The sequence below is a fragment of the Micropterus dolomieu genome, linkage group LG17, assembly GCF_021292245.1.
Source record: "Micropterus dolomieu isolate WLL.071019.BEF.003 ecotype Adirondacks linkage group LG17, ASM2129224v1, whole genome shotgun sequence".
In the NCBI taxonomy this organism is placed as follows: Eukaryota; Metazoa; Chordata; class Actinopteri; order Centrarchiformes; family Centrarchidae; genus Micropterus; species Micropterus dolomieu.
Genome location: NC_060166.1, coordinates 4,653,998 through 4,677,993, shown reverse-complemented (window position 1 = coordinate 4,677,993; position 23,996 = coordinate 4,653,998). Strand labels below are relative to the sequence as shown.

At 41.8% G+C, this 23,996-nt stretch overlaps 2 protein-coding genes across 6 annotated transcripts in view; one reads left to right on the top strand and one right to left on the bottom strand.

The window, feature by feature from the left end:
* pipox (pipecolic acid oxidase) overlaps nucleotides 1–23,996 on the top strand; it is a 1,053,392-nt gene that overhangs the window by 690,850 nt on the left and 338,546 nt on the right. The window lies entirely within an intron of this gene.
* phf12b (PHD finger protein 12b) lies at nucleotides 3,280–15,917 on the bottom strand. 2 transcript variants are annotated; one of them, XM_046072888.1, is made up of 15 exons: nucleotides 15,212–15,917; nucleotides 14,725–14,906; nucleotides 12,672–12,744; nucleotides 12,102–12,558; nucleotides 11,493–11,613; nucleotides 11,266–11,398; nucleotides 10,970–11,134; nucleotides 10,396–10,539; nucleotides 9,294–10,038; nucleotides 8,013–8,117; nucleotides 7,743–7,889; nucleotides 7,482–7,577; nucleotides 6,573–6,655; nucleotides 6,315–6,453; nucleotides 3,280–4,448 (listed from the first exon to the last, which is right to left on the bottom strand). In XM_046072888.1, exons 1-15 carry the CDS (start codon nucleotides 15,275–15,277, stop codon nucleotides 4,003–4,005), a joined length of 3,102 nt encoding a protein of 1,033 aa, XP_045928844.1. In that variant the 5' UTR covers nucleotides 15,278–15,917; the 3' UTR covers nucleotides 3,280–4,002. The 2 variants fall into 2 exon arrangements, with proteins under 2 accessions (XP_045928844.1, XP_045928845.1); XM_046072889.1 differs by lacking the exons at nucleotides 14,725–14,906; nucleotides 15,212–15,917 and adding an exon at nucleotides 12,986–13,128.

Genomic DNA, 23,996 nt, shown 5'->3' with positions numbered 1-23,996 from the left:
ACAGGAACCAGGAAAAGAGATCACATTTCTCCTGTTTTAGCTTCTTTGCATTGGCTTCCAGTAAAATCCAGAATAGAATTTAAAATCATTCTTCTTACCTACAAAGCTCTTAATGGTCAGGCACCATCTTATCTTAAAGAGCTCATAGTACCTTACTACCCCACCAGAGCACTGCGCTCCCAGAATGCAGGGTTACTTGTGGTTCCTAGAGTCTCCAAAAGTAGACTTGGTGCCAGAGCATTCAGCTATCAAGCTCCTCTCCTGTGGAACCAGGTTCCAGTTTGGGTTCAGGAGGCAGACACCATCTCCACATTTAAGAGTAGGCTTAAGACTTTCCTCTTTGATAAAGCTTATAGTTAGGGCTGGCTCAGGTGAGTCCTGAACCATCCCTTAGTTTTGCTGCTATAGGCCTAGACTGCCGGGGGATTTCCTATGATGCACTGAGCTCCTCTCTCCTCTACTTTCTCTCCCTCTGTATGCAACCTCATCCCATTATTGCATGTTACTAACACAACTTCTCCCCTTTCCGGTAGTCTTGTGCTTTCTGGTCCCTCTCCTCATCACTTCCTGCAGGTTTTCTGGCTCTGGAGCTGTGGAGTCTGGATCTGTGGTTGCGGGTCACCTGCTGCCCCCGTGTTCCTGCTCGACACCCTCTGCTGCAACGACTATTGTTACTAGTCCTATTGTTATTATAATCATTAACATTACGACTGTTATCATTAACACTACTATAAATATCTGTACCATTTTTCATTTAGTCTATAGCAACATCACCTGTACTGTCTGTACCTCTGTGTGTATATTGTGTAGGCTGCCTCCTCTCTCTCTCTCTCTCTGTCTCTCTCTCTCTCTCTCTCTCTCTCTCACCCCAACCGGTCGAGGCAGATATGGCCGCCCACCCTGAGCCATGGTTCTGCTCGAGGTTTCTGCCTCTTAAAAGGAAGTTTTTCCTTGCCTCTGTCGCCTAGTGCTTGCTCTTGGTGGGAACTGTTGGGCTTCTGTAAATAGCATCATAGAGTACGGTCTAGACCTGCTCTTTTATGAAAAGCGCTGTGAGATAACTGTTGTTGTGATTTGGCGCTATATAAATAAAATTGAATTGAATTGAAAAAATTGAATTGAAACTGGCCTGACCTTAACCCTATAGAAAATCTATGGGGTATTGTGAAGAGGAAGATGCGATACGCCAGACCCAACAATGCAGAAGAGCTGAAGGCCACTATCAGAGCAACCTGGGCTCTCATAATACCTGAGCAGTGCCACAGACTGATAGACTCCATGCCACGCCGCATTGCTGCAGTAATTCAGGCAAAAGGAGCCCCAACTAAGTATTGAGTGCTGTACATGCTCATACTTTTCATGTTCATACTTTTCAGTTGGCACCAACATTTCTAAAAATCCTTTTTTTTGTATTGCGCTTAAGTCTAATCTAATTAAAATCTAATTTTCAGAGATACTGAATTTGGGATTTTCATTGTCAGTTTTAATCATCACAATTAAATTAAATAAACATTAATTATCAGTCTGTGTAATGAATGAATATAATCAAGTTTCACTTTTTGAATGGAATTACTGAAATAAATAATCTTTTTGATGATATTCTAATTATATGACCAGCACCTGTACAACGTTGTTGCTGTCCGTTAACTTGAGATTTAAAGCTAGCGGCAAGTGACCGAGCAGCAATGTAACTTTTCAGAAATCATAATCGGATATACTTTATTGATCCCTGAGGGGAAATGTACACTCACTCACGTAACAAAGCATAAGAAATAGAATAGCAATAATATATGAAATATGAGTATAAATAAAGTATGAAATAGAATTAAAACAGGTGTTTAGCACTATGTGCAGTATACTACAGTATGTGACAGTGTGATGAATAAAAAGAAATGAGTGCAAATAACGTTGAGAGATGTAATGGATTTAAATCCTAATCCAAAAGCTTGCAGTATTGGGACACATACAGTAAACCACAATATTGCACATTTAACAAGTATTGATAAACAATCCAAGTTCCAGTTTCTCAGACTGACACTCCGAGGGAGAAGTTAGACTTCAGTTAGGCAAATCAATCAGAGACCGAAGAAGACATTGTCGCACTTGCTTGAAGTTTGGCTGTGTTCGCAAAGCTGTCAACTTGCTAGTTTTGGAAGTAATGTAATCATAACAAATGCACGTGTACAGCTGTCCTTATTTACAACAGCAGTAAGTTACTCTACATCGAAAAAAAAATAAATGTTACATATTGTTGCTTTAAGTTTCTTTTAGATACTTTGTACACAGCTCACCAGTCCTACGTTTTTAGCATGAATGTTTTTGCTCCCAAGTCAAAGTTGTGTTAAACATTTCTTTTGGTTAGATTGAACTACATGTACAACCAATCGAAGAATTGCTTCAAAGTTTCATACATAATAGCCTTCGTAGAGAAACACATTTTTGAAATAGAAGACCATTATGTGTAAAACATCTACGAAATGTTTCTACACTTATTAGTCAAATAAATTCTCAGTAAAAAGTACTTTTCCATAAAGTTTTGATCAATACTGATCAATACTCATCATTTATTGTATCCCAGAAAATATATGCATGTGTATTGTAGCGTGCAAGAACAAAGCTTAGATATGTCACTGATTGTTAATAATAGACATATTGTACTGTATATACTATGATTGAATTTTATGTATAGAATCCCAAATCATGACAGAAGTTATCGGAGGGCACATCGGAGAGCACATTTCATAGATCTATGGACTATTATTCATACAAATCTTAAACCATCTGAGGAGGTGCTATAAAAAGTCTGTATGTGATGTTACATGTTCAATTACTTCTGTTGCCCCCCCCCCCGCCAAAAATGACAGTTAAGTAAAATGACACTACACGAGCAAACATGATTCTTTCCATCATATCATGATCTTTTTCATGTTGTAAATGTAGTTTGGGTTTTGGGACAAGATCAACTTGTAATCCAGGTCACCACTCACTGATAATACTGGTCACCACTCTATTCTATTTACCAACATAAGATGTCAAATAGTTATTTAACTATCTGCATTCATTGATTTTGTTCCAGCTGTAATTTTCCAGCATTCGTCTTCAGGTTACCCGACCTTTTAGAGAAATATGACATTAATCACAAGCCTTTCCAAAACACTTCAGTACTCAATTATAACCTTTACTAGTACTGTAACTTGAGGCAGAACGTGGCAAATCAAAATACAATCTGGAGTGGCCCCACAAAAGCCTGAAAATAACAAAACACACAGATTCATTGAATTTGTTCTTAGAAAATCTTTCTGTATTTACAGGTTTGAACAGACAAGCAGGTACAGACAAAGAGTGCTTATATACAGAGCAGCACAAGATGTTAAAATGAGTGCTAAAACAATACGGTATTTACAGATGGACTACAGCGGAAAGTACAGACTAAGAACGGGCTTCTTATCACAAATAATCTGGTACTCTACACAGTATCACAAATTCCATGAACTGTACAGTTAAAAACCAAAAAATGGTGAATCTACATGAAATCCAATGTTTCTCCAATTGAGAGGCACTGAATTATATATATTTACATTATATATACATATAGTGTATAAGCATGTATGTTTTCATACATATATAGCTACCTGTGGTGCAAAAGCAGCAAAAGAAATTAGAATGTATGGAATTCAGTACTACAAAATAAAAGCTTTGTGCTAAATGGGCTGACTGACAAAATAATGTTATACCATACATACTGGCAAAAGAAAAATTGAGCGTAGGTAAATAATGTTCGCTCAGAGTCCTAATGGTCTGAAGTCAAGAGAAGGTTACTGTCAGTCATTCAAAAACAAAAGAGATTGTCAATAATACTTCAAGTTCATGCAAATATATAAATCATTAAAAATTAAAAAATAAACTTTTCCCTGTTGACCAACCAGCTGTGCAGCTTTCCCTTCATTGTGACTTGGAAGGTGCAAAACAAAAAAGAAGGGAGGGCGGGACATCCTGTGCGGGTTATGGAACAGAGTTGGCGTGCAATATGGGCACTTGGTGGGGAGGGACAGTCTCAGTATCAGCCTCGTCCTGGCTGGACGGGCTGCTCACTGTGGCAGTGTTGGGTGGTGGTGGCGTGAAGGTGGTGGTGGGGTTGGTGCTGGTAGTGGTGCTGGTGCAACTGGCAGCAGGCGTGGTGATCTGCTCCTCTTTGGGCTGCTTACTGGCGAACTCAGTGATGCTGAAGACAAACTGGAGGCAGCCCAGTTTGATGTAGCTGCCATGGTGGAGCAGGGCCGTGCCCTCCCAGCCTGCCCCACTGCCTCCGATCAGGCTGGAGCTGCTCGCCTTACAGCTGCACAACAGCTCAGAGCCGCCCTGAGGCTGGCTGCTCATCACGCCACCAGTCGGCAGCAAACCCACCACAGAGTTGGGGCCTTCGTCATCCTCACGCTTCTTACTGCGACCTGCACAGAGAACACCAGGAGCCATTTGGAGACCATACAGGCTGAGAATGCTACCACTACAATTAAGAAAGGAAGGAGGAAATGAAAGCAGTAAAGGATGCACTCAAAAGTCAATAGGATGATGGCATCGAGTGGTAATACAGTTGTGATGCCAATGCAGAAGTCTAAGGCTGCGTTCAGACTGCAGGCTAAAGAGACCCAAATCTGATCTGATTTTTTTGTTCATGTGGCTCAGATCTTTTTTTACCTTTCCAGTTCAGAAAACAAAAGTTTTAGCCAGGGCGATTTGATACACATACAACTTATCCTGTAAAATAATGGTAACTATTTTCTAGGGCTGGCCAGAATGTCATTTTGAGCTTCAGCGCTTCCGATAGTAATTAACAGCGAAAAATTGAAGCTTCGCTCTTCGCTTAGCTGAGAGAGAGAGCGCTCCGTTTATTTATTCTCATAGCTAGGCATACTAAGTTATTACCAGGCTGGCAGGCCTAAGTAACCTTAGTGCAGGACTAAGAAAGGGAGGAGTAAGATGAAAGAGGAATATTTATTGCTATATATTGGGTAAAAGGATCGGACATTGAGCAGGTGAAGAGCGAGGCAGAGTGAAAACAGATGCATGCCGAAGGGTTGGTGGCTGCTGTACAGAGCAGGGGGAACCATAGCAGAGAGTCCAGAGTGAGAGACTCTGATCTGAGCAGGTCCAGAGCAGAATCCAGGGATAGTTTAGCCGGGTGGGGGTCCAGGCAGAGGAAGCACAGGATGAGCGGTGTTTCCTGGTAGCGGAACTAAATTATTATGCAAAATTCACTTATAACTTTTATTATAGCGACTAAATGCTCTTCTTCTACAATCAGCCTAATATAATTATTTAAATGCGTTCATTATGTTGTTGTTTGTTTCCAGCCAACAGTTTAGCTACTGATTAATTTTAAAATGTAGAAAAGTTTTGATCTGTAATGAAATAAAGTAATAAAAACAGCATAGCTGCCACACTACTGCTGTCATCAGGCAGTTTAAAGTGCTCTCACACAGCTGAAGGCTTCGTTTTGTTTTCCCTTTGATGTGAACTGGAGAGTTACGTTCACTGCTGTCCGTGGAGGTCAGGTGCGCACAAAAAAACAAACAAAAAAAAACAACAAAAAAAAAAAAAATCGATAATCGAATCTCAAAATTGGAAATCGAATGTGTACCCAACGTTCAACTATTCGAATATTCGGGTCCAGCCCTAGTATTTTTAAACTTTAGCTTTTTTTACTGTGTTTGGGCCTTTAAGCTGTAATTAAAATAATGGGAGGCTACAAGATCTGACCATATAAAGCCATTAGAACACTTAGGCTTTCCCTGGCTTTACTGTGGGCATACATTACATTTACATTAATTCATTTAGCTGACGCTTTCATCCAAAGCGACTTACAATTGCTATACATGTCAGAGGTCGCACTCTGGAGCAACTAGAGGTTAAGTGTCTTGCTCAGGGACACATTGGTGGATAGGTCACAGTGGCTATCGCTAGTGAGATAAAGGCAAAGCAGGATAAATGTCCATGCCCCACTGCCCCGTCCGGTACCACCAGCACATACCCACTTCACGGGATATCAATAACTAGTCCTTACTTCGCCAATGCATCACAGTACATCATATGTGCACAGAGAGTGTATCTGATATTCACCATGAGGGAATCAAACTGAAATACAACCAACACCTACTGCTGTGAGTAGCATAGACAAAGGTTACACACTGTAACGGTCCATATACAGCTGACACACCCCAAATAACAATCACTAAACACTGATGACCTCCAAACTGCACATACAATGAATACTTGTTTAAGCGCAACTTAAGTGTGTCTGAATGAGATGTACTCACGGATAATGCCTTGGACTTTGGCCACCAGGCCGCTGGGTGGAGACGGCGAGGCTTTCTCAGAGAAGTCACACGAGTAGAGCACGTTGTCCACGGTGGTGCCATGCTCGCTGTAGTTGAGCAGCTCATAATGCTTGGTATTCTAAAAAGGACACAAACCATTTACGCCATGTCCAACGACAACAACAGTGTCTCAGTGTTTAACAGGCAGAGGTGGAGAACTGTGGCACAGTAAATAAAATACAGTTTAAAATCCCATACCTCGTCATAGAAAATACAGGCGTGCTTCCCCGATATGTAGTTGCAATGACCATAGTTTGTAAGGCACACGTCCATGTCAGCACCTTTATAGAAAACATTAGAAAAAGAGTGAGTTGTAGTTTTATTGTAAAGCTCAATACTGCTAAGATAATGCTGCACCACTATAGATGTCAAATACACATTTTAGTCCCATTGGTCTAAATGCCATTTCCAACTGTTCCAAAGAAAGAGGGAAAAAAACAGTACAATTTATCACCTGTCACCAAAATTCTAATTAATTAATTGTTTGATACTAATGCCTGTACAATACACAAGTTTAAATCCAGATACCAGAACAATACTTTTTTGATACCCTACTTTGAGAAATACGAAGACATTTTTAAAAGGAAGCCAGTTGTTACATGTCGTCTAAACCAGTGGTTCTCAACCTGGGGGGTCAATACCCAGGAAGGTCACAAGCTCTCTCTGAGGGTTCACAAAATCATCAACATGACAGAAATACATAGTTCTGCAACATACATTATTTGTCTAACTGTTCTGTAATCTTTTCGTCTTTATAGTGAAATACTGCATAGTTTTACCTCTATAAGCCTCTGAAACTGAAACCTAAAACAGAAGTGTAAAATAAAACAGAAGTGTAAAATGTGCAAGCGGTCACGAGGACACACTGCTTGACTTCCAAAGAGTCACAAGCCAAAAAGGTTGGAAACCTCTGGTTTGAAGAGAAGAGACTCCAAGGACTTTGTAAAATAATATATATATATATATAAAATAGTCTTTAATACCAGCACCAGGGGTAGAAAACACATCAGTGACACTACGTACATCTCTATCACTCTGCAGAAGCACATACAACAACACAATACGATGCACAAGACGCAGTTGGCTGATATAGTCAGCATGCCTTACCAGATCCTATGTATAACGTCCTATAGCACATGCTGACAGCTCCTCCTTTTCCTGTCAGAGGGTAGAAGACAGCTCGGGCCTGCACCTTCTTCTGACCTGGTAGGAAGACGATCAGGATTTAAAGTATAGAAATATTTTCAGGAAAAAAAAACTCAAGATCAAACAATTCAAATTCATTTTCAGAGTAAAAAATAACACTCTGATCTGCAGGAAATGAGATGTGATGTGAAACAGACTGTGTGACGGAGGCACGTGTCTTACTGTCAGGGTGGGGTGATGGGGTTTTGGGGGCAGCACTGGTGACTGGGGGAGGCGGAGTGCTGGGCTTTTTCGGGGGGAAGAGCTGCTGGATCCTCTGCCAGGCCAGGGTCTTGATCATCTCTGCATCCAGTTTGTCCAGTTCAATCCCTACACACACACACACACACACACACACACACACACACACACACAGTGTGTAAGGATTGTGCTGGACACACCACCACAGTGGCTCAGTATTGTCACATCTCAGCACTGAGTGAGCAGACTTACCTCCATCCTCATCCTTTCCATCTTTCATGCAGCTGGACAGGTTAGCGATGGACGAGAGCGTGCTGGGCAGCAGTGAGTCCACCAGTTCAGCACCAGCCTTTATGTCTGTAGAGTGGGAACATGCAGAGACAACATGAGGTGAAAGAACTAAGTTTGATCTGGAGTACCGCTCGTGGACATCTGACTCAATGGGGACTACTGATTCATTCATGTATGTACAATCGCCTGTTTTAAACTATATAACATTGGTTTGTCATACACTTATTTTGCTGTGAAACAGCTGGAAAGTCAACTACTGGAAGAATGTAATGTTAATAATCTTTTTCACAATCGTTGATGCTTTTAGCCTGGCCTTTTATTGCTGGATCCTTTTAGCTGCAGCTAAACAAAGGAACGCCTGCACTTCAGCAGCTGACCACGGTGTGGTTTTGTGGGCAGCCATTTTAGAAAATGTTCGTCAAGGAAGTAAGAAAAATTTTGGTTGCAGTTGACGAAAGCTTGGCTATTTAAAAATGGAGGGTTTCTGCAGGATGTCCTGTGTTGCTCAAGTGACTATTCTCTCTCACCAACCAGACTGCAGTGACACCAAAGTACCAGGTACTGTTTACAAATTTCGCCAATGTTTAACAAAAAAGTAAGATTTCCAAGGGAGTCATGCCAAGCCGTGCCGTACCATGCGGTGGAAATGAGGCATTAGTGACTGGAAAAATGTGGCGACACACACACATTCTATGTAACCAGAAAAAAAGATTATTTGCTTCTGCCAAATGTCTCAAATAATTAAAAATGAATCAAATAAGCTATTTATTCAAAGACCAGGAACAAGGTGAAAGATCGGCATATCTAAGGTAAATCTGTTCTTGAGATATTCAGTGGAAGGAGCAGCATAGTTCTCCTGTCTAAAATGACCCTCCTGCAGTTTTCCCAGACATCATTTGACTCTACTTCTCTTGTTTTGGAGACACAGGTGAAGCAGGCCTAGTGTTAATAGATTTCTGGGAAGGATGGAATAATTCTTCCCAACAGCTGCTTTGCAATTATTCAAAACATCCATTCAACGTGGATCCATCAAATATGGATTCTAAAGAGCTAACTTTTGATGTCTTTTACATTTTACTGACTAAATAATGAATCCAATAATATGTTTATCAATAACATAAATTAACTCACTGGTTGCAGCCCTTTATGTTAATGAATAAAAACAGCTATATTACAGTTCTTTTTACTCTCGAAAACCTCAAATGAACCTGGGAAGCAATCAGTGGTGAGTGGCATGTGTACCTGGAGTAGGTGATGATGAACCCAGCTTGGTTGGGCAGTGCTCCTGCTTGCCTTTAGGTGGTGCGTCTGAGTGGGCACTGCTGGTGAGGGAGTGGGGGGGTTTTTCATTGCTGCTCATACGCTCCCCCTGGAACTCTGTCTGGCTCCTGTGGTTCTGCTGGCCGCCGTGGGGCCATATCATCAGGGCACTGGGGCAGTTTTTCTGAGCACAGGCCTCTGTAGTGCTCTCTGGCTCCCTTTTAACGGTTTCTGTTCCTATGTGGTTCACCAGCCCAGAGGAAGGAGCTGAGTCTGAGGGTACCGTACAGGGCTTCAGTCTGTGCTGCAGCTCAGCCTGCCTGCAGGAGTCCGAGGCATTGTTACAGTCTACAGGTCCGTTGGCTTTGGGAGGCTGACGCTCCTCTGCCAGAGGTCCGTTGGGTTTCCTACAGTTCTGACATGGTGTCATGCTGCATTTACAAACAGCCAGCTCTGTTAGGGGGGCCCTTGAAAAAGAGGCTCCCTGTGGGTCATCAGGTGTACTGCAGGGTTTTAAGCAGGGGTCAGGGGAAGAAGTCCTTTCTAAAGAGGGCTGAGTTTTCATGTCATCTGATGTTACACGTGATTTAGTACTGCCTTTCTGCTCAGAAACCCACTCTGCTGATGAGGTTACTGATGACAGGGTGGATGCTGCCGAGCCAGCCTTCTGCTTGATGGACAGGTGTCGCATGATGTTGCACTGGAGGGCGATGACATCCTGAAGCCACTATTCAACACAGCAGAACCATGTATTACAACTTAAGAAGCAACCATCAATTCTTTTTAGTACCCTGTCCTAGCTGATGAAGACATTTACCTCGAAGGAATAAATATCATGACTTTTCTTTTGCTGCAATATTTTGAAAGAACTTTAAGATCTGACTCCCACCACCTCCTGTTCACTCCCTGCGTGGTATCTCGCTGCCATCGCTGTGTGAGTGTGTCTGAATGAGCAGCAAAAACCTTGTAAAGCGCTTTGGATAACAGCGCTATTTAAATCAAGCTGTTTATATGTCAATCTGTAATTTAGTTAGGCCAGCAATAAATCTTTGAAAAAGTTAGGAATGACTTTTCTTCTGCCTACCTCCTGCTGCTCAGCCTCTGTGGTGAGGTGCTTCGAGGGCTGATGGTCGGGAACGCCGCTACAAACCAGCTCCAATTGGCGTACCCCTACAGGAAGCAGCATGGGGGGAGGATTCTGGTACTGGGACTTGATGGCATCGGGCACCTGAGTCCAAACAGCGATTGTTAGAAATAACTTGAATCACTTTAACTTGAATTTTCCCAACATCTTCTGAAGCCTCTGAATGAACAGGATATCTAATATATGGCTTGTTTTTACTTTTCATGTCAATGGAGTTATTTCAGTTTGTTGAGCCATGACACCCCCCATCTTCTTGGTTGGCAAGAGGAAACCAAAACACGATTAGTTAATTAATAATCAACAAGAATCAATTGTAAAAGATAAGAATCTCAGTCATTACACAAATTGTTTTCCCCACCCCTATCTGTGCACCACTGGCCTGTCTTAGCAATTCAAAGCTGATCACGTAAAAACTATTTATGACAGCCCTTAACAAACCTTAACCTTACTTAGAGAGAATACAACATGCTACCATTAGACTGTCTACACCCCCACACCGACGCAGCCCGTGTACCTTGATGGTCTTCTTGTTGTGCTGGTGGATGGTGCGCCGGATGGGTGCATTCTGCCGATGGACTCTACGCAGGAAGTCCAACTTGACAGCGTGCTGGGACATCCTGTCCTGGAACTGGTCAAAGAGCTGACAACGGCTGGACAGGCTCAGACTCCTCTGATTCAGCTGGACATCAGACAAACATTTAACACAGAAAACAAATCATTCTGCTGCACCATTATGGCTGAGACAAACTTAAAAAAATCATGGGAAGAAAAAAAGCTAGTTTTACTTTGAGCCAAGGCCATGACTCTTACCACTAGGTGCTCAACGTGGTTTGGACACATCCATTTGCCAGCAGGTAAAGCGGTGAGTGGAGGGTCCAGACAGTCCATGTGGAACAAAAGGGGACAATAGTCACACTGGATCAGTGGAGCCAACCTGCAACTCCTGTGAGGGGACACAGTAGGAACTCAGTACAAGGTGTGAAACGTTTTCAGATCTGTGTACATTTCTGAATATACTGTAATCTGGTAGTACTAACCGGCTGCATGAAAAGCAGACTTTGACTGGTAGAGGGACCAGACCATTGGAATCCAGTTCATGCTGAGGCCTCCTGAATGGCTTTCCTAGTAGCTCCTCTTTTCTTCTCCGTTTACTGCTGCCTACAAATCCAAACGAGATGGAAACATTTGAGAAAAAAAAAAAGGTTTTATGCTCTTAAAAATAAAAAAAAACAAAAAGTATGCCAGACTCACAGGACAACTTGGAAGCTCTCTAACTATTGGAGTCATAAATAATTTGGGACATAAAACAGATTACCAGGCCACAGAAGTTTGAAATTTCACCTGTTCAACAAAACTGAATATTTACTACGATGTTTGAGATACCTGAACATGTTTTAAATATCTAACTCAGTTACAGATGAGATTAAACAGGATATCTCCATATGTCATCTATATTCGGTTTCTATCCATAGCAGTATATAGAAATACACCAAAAAACAACACGGACTACGGTCTTTGTGAAAAACCAACCTTCACCCAACCATGAAGTATGTTACATTTTTTTCTTCACCTTTACAATTGAATACTAGTTGAAATACAGACTCATTTCACAATTAAAGTTTAGGAAATCATAATGGCTTACTGACCTGGCAGTGCAGTGGTGCAGGTGAGTTCACTGGGTAGCTGGAACTGCGTAGGGTTTCTCTCCATAGCAGCTGCTATAAGGAGCTGAAAGGGTCTTTTGAGGAGGCGTGGTGTCGGAACAGATAATGTAGCACCCTCCAGCTCTGCGCCCTGAACTTCATCCTCGGGCTCTGCTGCTTCCTCCTCCCCATCGTTCTGCTCCTCTGAGGGTGTTGGGGTGGATGAAGTGTTGGAGGTGGGCGTCCCAGGCCTGCTGCTTGGCCGGCTGCTAGTCCTGCGATCCAGTAGCCGCACCTGAGCCACTCGTAGTCCGGGCCCTGCCGCTCCGGCCCCTGGAGGCAGGCCGTCGAGCCGCAGGGGGCCAGCATTGAGCTCCAGCTCCACGGCCGGGGACGCAGAGCGTTTAGACGAGGATCTCTCCAGTAGGCCGTTGGTCTGTTCTGACTTCTGCTCTCGCTTCTGACGACAGTGAACCACCAGAAGACAGATTTCAGTCCACATAGCATACAAACAACAGCTTAACTATAACACTAGTGGAGGACTGGGTGTGTAAGAGAGGGCTTGCTGCTCACCTTTTTTCGAACATTGCAGCGGTGACACATCCATTCCCCTGGGGGAAGCATTTCTTCACTTAGAGGTGGGTTGCTATGATAAGAAGATAAAACACAATCCTCTGTGACCAGGTTGGTAATTAATTCAGGCAAATGAATAAACATCATTTAACTTCCATCTATGCAGTCACACGTGCTTCAATTGTGTTTTCTAACTTCATGTGAGAAAGAAAATGCTGATTAAAAACTCTAATTAAAAAAAAAAACTTTATCATGGTTTTACATACAAGACAAATTACATTAATTTTCTTATTGGTTAAAACCACATTCCCCACCTAGTTATCCAAGACTCCAGTGTTGCTGAAAGCATATAATGATTTTTATTAGATTCAATTACACAACTACAGCATAAACCCTGTCACCACAGAGGAAGTAACCCCCTCTGCCTCCATCCAGTGGACTGACATTTGTATTACAATAAAGAAAGGCCTGACAATGATGTGTAATCTCAATTTTCAAATTTGATTACAGCTGAAACATGAATTATCCATGAGAAAAGATTGAAAATATTCCAATTAACTATACACAACAATAATAATAATAATATATTCTTAATTTAAATGACCATAGAAATTTTCACCATTATTTAAAGGAAAACATGCTCAGATGACAAATGATTTTTTAAAATAAATAAAATGCTGTCATAGTAAAAACGCCCATGTGCCAAGTGACTGATAAAAAAAGTGGGGGGCAATAACATGATGGATTTATAATGGGCGGGACACACCTAAAGCCAGGACTATAATCTACAGCCTAAAGTCTCCCATTCACAAGCACAGATGATATTAAAGGATAACTTTAATATAAGACACACTAATGCATCACGTCAGTGTGCCAAGATGAAGCCATTCACAGGCCTGACCATATATGGAGAAAACGTTTGTGTTTGGTCGTTTCCAAGTGACAGTCTGAACGCAACTTTTCCAAACGCTTAAGTTAAAATAATCATGCAAGCAGATGTTCAACCGAGAGCCATGCAAAGCGGCACCGGAGAAACGCTACAATGGGACGACCTTCGGAACATGTTCACAACAAACACCGTCATGCCGCCACTCCATCTCAGCAAATGACAAAACATTTCTTCCATGTTGTTTATGAACGGCTTTTTGTCCTCAAAGCTGAATTTTAAAGGTTGGTAAGATGGCGGTGGAATAGAAAAAGAGAGCAGTGAGGTCGCCATATTGTAAACAGAGGCAGCCTCGACTCCATTTTTAGCAGCAGCGGCTCCAGTGGCTGCAGCCGCGACAGGAGGGGAGGACCGACTGCAAGCTAATTCTAGCCACTTTCACACAAGGCTACACTGACACTTCTTTTTAGCCCCTGTACATCTTATTAACATACCATTTAAGCGACAGCAATTAATTAAATGACGCTCTCTGTAAACGCTCTTAATTATACGACCAGCCGTATCTCACAGCACATAGGCCTATTCTCCAAAATGAGAGAAAACATCACGGTTAGCTACTTTTAAGTTACTCGACACCGACATATATCATATTAGCTGTTCCATTTGCTCACCAAACTGTATTCAATAACCCTCACGTTTAAAACGTCTTCAGAAAAATACGTATTGATGTTTGCTTGTGATGAGGAATATCAACTTTACACAAGGCTCACTACCGCCCACCTCAGTTCAGTTGTATTAAGCGTGAATATGATGGGATCCACCGATGCTTGCAGTGGAATTTGAACTGAATTAACGGTGGCTTTGTGAAATAGCAACATTAAGGACTGCTAAAATATCTTTATTCCCATCAGCGGGGTTCGTTCAACGCTATCAGGGGCAGAATTTAATTCACATAGACCTACTTCCAGTAAAATATCACATGCTTATCTGTGCAGCACCAAGACCAGCAAAAATAACTTCATCGGGGGAACAACCCTCACCGAAGTTAGCATTCAGCATCTAATTTACGCAGCTAACGGAGACTCAAAAGTAGCAGTCCCTTGTCTGTTCTACACTTAGTATGCACTGAACATTACTTGCCCATGTGTCTTAAAGTAACTAACTTACCAGCACTGGAGATGGAAGGCTGCAGGACAGTGGTCACAGCAGAGCAGGTCTCCCCCTTCCCGGCAGCTATCGCAGGTGTCGTGGTTGGTGGCCCTGCCGCTCCTCCGGACGTCTCTCACCAACTTCCGACTCCTCTTCTCCACCTCCTCGGACTTCGGGGGCGCCAGCAGTGTTTGGATTTGCTATAAAATATTTTGAGCTGTTTAGTATGAGGCCCTGACTGATATTTAGTTGACAGATTTGGAAAATATACAGCTTTGAGCCCGCTATGCCATTCAATGCTAAGCTTGGGGAGAGCGGTAACGTTAACTTGTGGCCTCCATTATCAACCCAAACTATTAGTTAAGTTAGCTAACCGAGAGATCCTTGACAACGGGCTTTGGTGGTCTGAAGATGACAGCAATTAATCTAATTGAAAATAAAATAAAAGCATTAGCAATAAGGGAATATTTCACGTAATGAAGGCCTAAGAGCAGAGCAACCTCACCTCCATTAAGCCCCCAGAGGTATCCAAATCGTACACAATCGTCGGGGTCTCCATTTTGTCCCACATTCATCCAGGAGCAGACTCCGCACAAGGAATTTGCGATACAAATGCCTTCTGGGTCCACAGCTATGAGAGCAAATCCTGCAATAAAGTTCTTTTTCCAAATGTTTTAGACAGAGGATGGCTGGCCAAGCGATGCTAGCTATCGTTAGCTGTTTAAAGGAGCTAACTACGAAGGCAAGACGTCAACCACTCAAGGTTGTGAAGCTAGCGGGCTCAGTAGCATGTGTTGTGGGTCCAAAAAACACAACAAAAATCAACGATAACCGTGTAATTAAAGCACTGGCTTCTTAGCACCACTTTTTATAAGCTGCGCCAAGCCTACGTAAAGTATTTTATATCAATAGACTGTTGCTGTTATATACAAAATCCATTTGCGGCCTAGCTGGCCAGCCATGATTCTTGTTTCTGCTCCTGCAAAAAGGAGCCTTGTAAATCTGCAAACCCCTCCGCTCCCATTGTCAACAGAAGATGTAGCCAAAAAATACAGAAGGAAGTTCGGCGTGGCGCGGTCCCATGCACAGCTTCCAATAGCGTTCGGAATGTATAATCCTCAAAGCAGGTATGTGGCAACGCAAATTTGGTTGATGTTATTGTTGTGAAAAAGGCTGTGCATCTACACTGGCTGCTAGCAACATCCTCTACCAGTTGGCGCAACCGCGAACCGCCGTACGCGCATGCGCATTGGAACGGATATAGATAACGAGGATACATACCATGTAACAAGAAGCGTGTACATTCTATCCGGCTACTACAAATGTACTATAATTATTATACTAATATATAAACCCGTCACTATCCCTGTCACAGTCTACTTCTGCTACTAGCCATTACTACTTTCTCCATACTGCTGCTACTGAGAAAATGAACGGCTGCTTGTATCCATAGCCCTATTCCTAACGAACGGTACTGATAAATCTTTAAAAGTCCGCTGTTAGCTTTACAATTAAATTACTACCCATGTTCCCTGTAGCTCGCACTTCTACTAGTGTTGCTAGTCCTAAAATGACCATTTTCACTGTTGCATTAGCACAGCTACTTATGTCAGTAGTAGGCTTACTGTTTTTACAACTGCTAGCACTACTACTACTGTGTCTGTATAAATAAATAATATTGCTAATAATATTACAATAACAAATCATTCCACAACTATTAGTACTATTATTACTTCTGTTAGTACTACTGTTATTAATTGGTTGTTATGCCTACAACTCTGTATATTGTTCTTTGTTGTTTATTGTTGTTCCTGGTATGTTTCACTTTGTGGTCCTTACTTTGTACTTAATATTTTAATGTTCTTTTTTGTACAGCACATTGGTCAGCTTAGGCTAGACCTGATTACAGCTACTGCTACCACCATAACTACTGCCACCACCACCATTTCTAGCAGTACAGATTCTGTCTCCTGAGTCTGTTATCGACATACTAAAAAACATATGCAAATGGGAGATAGATTGTTGGGCACAAGTTATTGAGCATAGGGATTTACTTGCAACTTGCAAAACAGCTCTGAATTGTGTGCATGAGGGTATGACTGTAAGGTTATCTATTCTTTGTAATAAAAGAAAGGAAAACAAAGAGGACTGACACCACCGCAAATCCAAATGGGTGCATGTGGGGGAAAGAGTAGCTGGAAACATGGAGCCTAGGTTTTTCCAGATGGCATTGATCAGGGTGATGTGAACCAGTAACAACACTGCAGAACCAATAGCAACAGGGGCCATCCCAAGATCTTACCACCTTGTAACAGGTCTGTTGTATATATTATACATACATTTTTCAGAAATTGGGACAAAGTCTAACAAAACATCTGTCAGATGATAAATAATAACATGGCATTCATCATTTTCAGTCTTCCCGCTAATCAGAAAACAAACATCCAATTCTTGGTGGGCTGCATCAAAACTATTCCAGATAATGGAGACCATAGGGAAAAGAAAAAATGTTATGCCTGGCTGTTTCAAATGGTCCCTACCATAGGTCCCTACTCATGGATGATGGGTAATTTGTAGCCCTTGCCAGCAGAGGGAGGCAGTGATCTGTTCTGTTAGAGTAGTTGGTCAAATGGCTTCCCACCATTTCATTTTATAGTTTTATGATCATCTCCAGAAAGTTTGCTTCATTAAATGTGTATGTAGAAACCTAAAAATGGACATAGTCAGATATTCTTATGTTGGCTTTAATTGATTTTTATCCAAAACTATCAGTGTGATTAGCCTTCACAGACCTATGTCCCGCACATGAGCCCCACACAGCAGGTCAGAACTTACTACATGTATGATTCCAGTGAATATACATTGCTGAACTGATTAATGAAGGATTATCATAAATGTATTGGTTAAATAGGTACAGAAGTACTTGCTTACTATGTAAAGGTGGATTCTTATAGTGTGTAGCTACACAACATGTGGTGCTTTTGTTTTCTCCTGGCATTTTTAGAGACAAAGCCTCCCTATGAGCTGTAGGTGAAACTCTCTCGATCACTATTGGCTAGGTGCGCTATATGTTCTCTATGTGCCCATAAAATAAACATGAAATTAAATTAAATGTGGAATTGCCCAATTCATTCTTAAATTATGTGTAAAAAGCTATTTTGAGGTCACAATGACCTTTTGAGTCAAAAGTGTCACCTATTCAGTGTCTGACCACATCTTCCTCCCTGCTAAATCTGTTCATGCCGCAAAAACTGTAGGACCAAATTACTTCAGTATTAGCAGGTGACCTCAAGGTGTATGGAGCTAGAATTGTGTCTTTATTACATGCGAGAAAATAAATGATCTGAGAGAAAAAAAAAGTTTGAGAGAAAAAGTTATCATGCTGATAGCAAAAAAGCATTTCATGAGAGAAAAAAGAATATTTGAGAGAAAAAGTTTTCATACCAATAGCAAAAAATAATAATATTTGAGACTAAAAAAAGTTTTGAGAGAAAGTATTTTCTCATAGAACATAAAAAAATATAAATTTACAATTTTGAAAATTATATTTGAGAAATAAAATCTCTCTCAAAATCTCAAATATAAATTTTTTTCTATGGGACTGTCGCTGTTCAAAACACTAGAAAACCTCAATAAACCTCAATATGAAAGTAAGAACATATTTAAACCGACCGTGGCACAAATCAGACAGACAACATGAAGATTTGGACGGTTTATTGAGGTTTTCTAGTGTTTTGAACAGCGACAGTCCCCTCCATGATCACGCTCAAAGTCCTTGCTTTGAACTCATTTGCAGGTGGGAGAGGTCCCTGTGAATCATCGTGCATTATATATATTATTATTACGGTCAGTTCAGAAGTATGTCACTCTATAGTTTTATAAATATGCTAAATTAACATCGATATCTCCACCAGTGTGTGGCCCTGCGATGGACTGGCGACCTGTCCAGGGTGTACGCCGCCTTTCGGCCAATGTAAGGTGGGATTGGCTCCAGCCCCCCGCGACCCTGTATGCAGGATAAGCGGTTGACGATGGATGGATGGATCTCCACCAGTTCTAATGCTACCTAAATTGACATTCTCTAGATGACAGTTATCAAGTATATCAAAAGGTTTTAGGATCGGTCAAACCATGAATCAGCAGGTATTCAATATATTGCTGTAGTTTGTACAGTATGCACAACATTGTCATGTTTGCTCAGTGTTCAAATGTCACAAAAATGTAATCTTAAAAACCGTTTGATCTTTCATCTGCATCTTTGCTCTGTGTATTTTGCATTTTTCAAAGTCTGCTGGGACCCCGATCATTGCCACTTGCGGCTATATTTATTATTAGTCCTTATATTTATTATCATTATTACTGCAATCATTATTACTATTATTACATTTATTGAGATTTATATTATTACCACTACCAGTACTAATGTTTTACATCTCTATGTGGATCTTGCACTGTGCTGCTGTGTGTTCTCCCCCCCCCACTCTCTCTCGCTGATGGTTTGTAATATTACACAGTGTATGGTCTACACCTGCCCTTTATGAAAAGTGCATTGAGATAACTTCTGTTATGAATCGGCTATTATATAAATAAAACTGAATAATAGAACTGAATAATGGCTAAAATGGTGTCGCAGTGAAGCTGACTGTTTGGGTAAAAAATTTCATCACTTCATCGTAGTATTCCATTAAATGTCTGTGTCCATTTTTGACCTACAGCATCAATTCTTCAGTTATGGTTAAAAAATGTTTGTCAAGGTCATTTTGAGGTCACAGTGACCTTGGCCTTTGAGTCAAAAATGTCACCAATTCATTGCCCAGACTTTATGACTGCCCAAGGGATAAAGGGCATATTTTCCTTTTATATACTTAGCTAATCATTTTATTCGGAGATGATAATGTGAGATGTTTATAAAGTGCTCCCAACCCTGCTCTGTGTGACAGGCATTGATGTTTACCTGCACATCAGCACTTAGATTTCTAGGATAGTTCATGTTAAAAATCCTGTTTATAAGGACCGAAGTTGGGTGTTCTGCTGCAGGTTTACATGCCTGTACTCTCAGGCTTCCACTGTTAAAAAAAAAAAAAGCCATTAAAGCCTGCTCAGAGATATACTGCTGCCGTGACAAACATAATTCATCATGTTGAACAGCAGACGCATTGCAGTTTCTTCATGTCATGACTTCATTACACAGCTAATTATCACCTTTAATGGGACTATTTCCCCTTCTTCATTACTGCACAATGTTACTGATTTATTTTCTGGAGGCAGAGATCACTTCGCATTCAATTCTAGCTAAAATGAATTACTTCAGTATGACTGCAATTATTGTGTTGTACAAGTAAACATGATGGATTACTTTAATTAATACCATGGGATGTTTTTGCTTACTGATTTTCTTTCTTTTTCTTTTTTGGGGTACAATGGAAGTCATGCCTTACATAGAAAATCATTGTATCATATATCATTGTTTAATAAATCTTTTGAGTTCGTCTTTACTTTTTCATGTATTTGCTTGTATGCTTCTCTTAGTTTAAAACGGAACACATTAGCAATGGTAAATAAAATTAGCAGCAAAGTCATCAGGATTCAGCAGATCTGAACTGTACAATAGACATGTGCTTAAAAAGGCAGAATCCATCATGTCTGATAGTTCTCACCCCCTTCATGCAGAATTTAAGATGCTGCCTTCTGGTTGTATGTGAACCCTTTGGAATTACCTGGATTTCTGCATAAATTGTACACACATAAAATGTGAACTGGGCCTGTTCTTCAAGCTCCTCAAAGTGCTGAGAATTCATGAAATTTACTTCAAGTATAAAAGCAAGTTATCAAATTTGTTTAAATTTGCTGTCCCCTCTAAATAACACAATAATCACACAGTCATTAATGTTTAAACCGCTGGCAACAAAAGTGAGTACACCCCTAAGTGAAAATGGCAAATTGGGTCCAATTTGCCATTTTCCCTCCCCGGTGTCATGTGACTTCTTAGTGTTACAAGGTCTCAGGTGTGAATGGGGAGAAGGTGTGTTAAATTTGGTGTTATCGCTCTCACACCCCCTCATAATGGTCACTGGAAATTCAACATGGCACCTCATGGCAAAGAACTCTTTGCCATGAGGTGAGACTCAGAACGGACCTCGCCATGGTCGACCAAAGAAGTTGGTCTGATGAGACCAAGATAAATTTATTTTGTTCAGATGATGTCAAGCGTGTGTGGCAGCAACCAGGTGAGGAGTACAAAGATGTGTGTTTTGCCAACAGTCAAGCATGGTGGTGGGAGTGTCGTGGTCTAGGACTGCATAAGTGCTGCCGGCACTGGGGAGCTACAGTTGATTGAGGGAACCATGAATGTCAACATGTACTGTGACATACTGAAGCAGAGCATGAAGAAGCTGAGAGTAAAGGTGATGGACTGGCCAAGCATGTCTCCAGACCTAAACCCTATTGAGCACTCCAGTGTCAACCTGTGACACTCTGGTGAACTCCATGTCCAAGAGGGTTAAGGCCCTCTCGGACAAGCGTTTTTTAGCAGCTGTAAATACCACCTGCTGTTCTGAAAACGCCTAGCTGGGAGCACTAGGGTGTGCTTTGGAGGTACAGCGTTTTTTTCAGCTGAGATGCTCTGGTTGCTATGAAACATAATATGCATGGAGGCGATGTGCTGCAAGTAGGCTATCTAATTTTACTGAATTTAAGGATGCAATTCCATCAGCTCTAAATTCATTATCAAGTCACAAAGTAACGGAGGACTCCTATGCTAGTTTCAGTCCCTCCCAAATTGATCATCTTGTTGATAGTGCTGCAGGCTCGCTGCGAATGACACTCGACTCTGTAGCCCCTCTAAAAAAGAAAATACTTAAACAAAGAAGGTTAGCTCCATGGTATAATACTGAAACTCGCAAATTAAATATCGCAGAAACGTGAGAGGAATTGGCGTTCCACCAAACTGGAAAATTCTCGTTTCATTTGGCAAGATAGTATTAAAACTTATAGGAATGCCAGAGCAGCTTACTACTCGTCATTAATAGAGGAAAATAGGAACAACCCCAGGTTTCTTTTCAGCACTGTAGCCAGGCTGACAGAGAGTCACAGCTCTATTGAGCCAAGTATTCCCATAGCTCTCAGTAGTTACGACTTCATGAGCTTCTTTAATGATAAAATTCTAACTATTAGAAACAAAATTCACCAAGACCTGCCCTCAACTGGCACCAACTTATCTCCAAACTCAGGAACCTTAGAAACAGCTGTCTTTACCAACTAACTTCAATAATTTCTTCATCTAAACCATCAACCTGCCTCTTAGACCCCATCCCGACTAGGCTGCTTAAAGAAGTTTTACCCTTAGTCAGCACTTCTAGGTATGATCAATCTGTCTTTATCAACAGGCTATGTACCACAGTACTTTAAAGTAGCGGTAATTAAACCTCTTCTGAAAAAGTCCAAGTTTAGCCAACAATAGACCTATATCTAACCTTCCATTTCTCTCTAAGGTCCTGGAGAAAGCAGTTGCTAAACAGCTGTGTGACTTTCTACATAGCAATAGTTTATTTAAGGATTTTCAGTCAGGATTTACAGTTTATCATAGCCCAGAGACAGCACTGGTGAAAATTACTAACGACCTCCTCATTGCATCAGACAAAGGACTTGTCTCTGTACTGGTTTTATTAGATCTTAGTGCTGCATTTGATACCATTGACCATCAGATCCTATTGCAGAGACTGGAATATTTCATTGGCATTAAAGGAACCGCTCTAAGCTGGTTTAAGTCCTATTTATCTGATCGATTTCAGTTTGTACATGTTAACGATGAGTCCTCCATGCATGCCAAAGTTAGTCATGGAGTTCCACAAGGATCTGTCCTCGGACCAATCCTCTTCACTTTATATATGCTTCCCTTAGGCAATATTATCAGGAAACATTCCATAAACCTTCATTGTTATACAGATGATACTCAGTTATATCTATCGATCAAGCCAGATGAAACTCATCAGTTAGCTAAACTTCAAATGTGCCTTCAGGATGTTAAAACCTGGATGACCTGTAATTTTCTAATGTTAAACTCAGATAAAACTGAAGTTATTGTTCTAGGGCCCAAGCACCTCCATGACGCATTATCTAAGAATAATAATAATGCATTACATTTATATGGCGCTTTATCATTGAAACTCAAAACGCTTCACAATGAAGTGGGGGGGCCTCACCTCAACCACCACCAATGTGTAGCACCCACCTGGGTGATGAACGGCAGCCATTTAGCGCCAGAACGCTCAGCACACATCAGCTTGAGGCAGAGAGGGAGGGAAACATTGAGCTAATTACTACGGGGGATGATTAGATGGCCAGATGGAGACAGCCAGGTTGGGAATTTTGCCATGACACCGGGGAACTCCCTTCTCTTTACGAAAATTGCAAAGATATAGTTTCCCTTGATGGCATCGCCCTGGCCTCCAGCACCACTGTGAGGAATCTTGGAGTTCCCCTTCGAGGGAACTCGAACTGCGTCGGTTACGACACTATGGGAACGCCTCTAGGCGTAGCAGGTCTGAACGTGAATGAAATCACTCCAATCCTATTGGCTTGTTGCTAGAACGGTAAGGTGTGACGGAATAACCGGAGGAGTATAAAGCACACCTGTACACACTCATCATTAGCTTTTTTCTATTCAGCAGGCGCTCTGTATGTTGTTTGAAGAAAGCTCCAGTCCTACAAGCAGTGTGTCTTACCTGAAGAAGAAGTCTACCAGCATGTCCGGCAACCAGATGTACAGAAGGTGTGTTTTTTTCTTGCCCTCCGTACATCACGGATGGAGATTCTCATGAGATGTGTGTCTCATGTTTGGGGATGGAGCACGCCCGGGCAGCTCTCGAGGGGGCTGCCTGCGCCCGTTGCGAAGCCCTTTCCGTGCTGGTACTGAGGTACAGCATGGCTCTCTTTTCCGAGGATGGTCGGATGTGTTTTCCCCGAGGCGCGGGCCCTGCGGCCGCTGAGGCGGCCCAGCGGCTTCACTCATGGGGTTCACAGCGTGATCTGTCGGAGGATTTCGGGACGGCTAAGGCTTTTTCCCGACCTTCATCCGCTGGCTCCGACGCTTCCTTTCCTCGTTCGGGAGCCCGTTAAGGCTTCTCCCGCTCGCGGTTTGGATCCGGAGACGCGGCAGCAATCCGACTCCGAGGAGGCGGACCTGCTCAGCGCAGTGGACGATGACTTCCGGGTGTCGGGGCGGCGACATCTGGCCGCGCCCGACTATGACGTGCTGCTGGAGGTGGTGACTAGAGCCGTGGCTAAGCTCA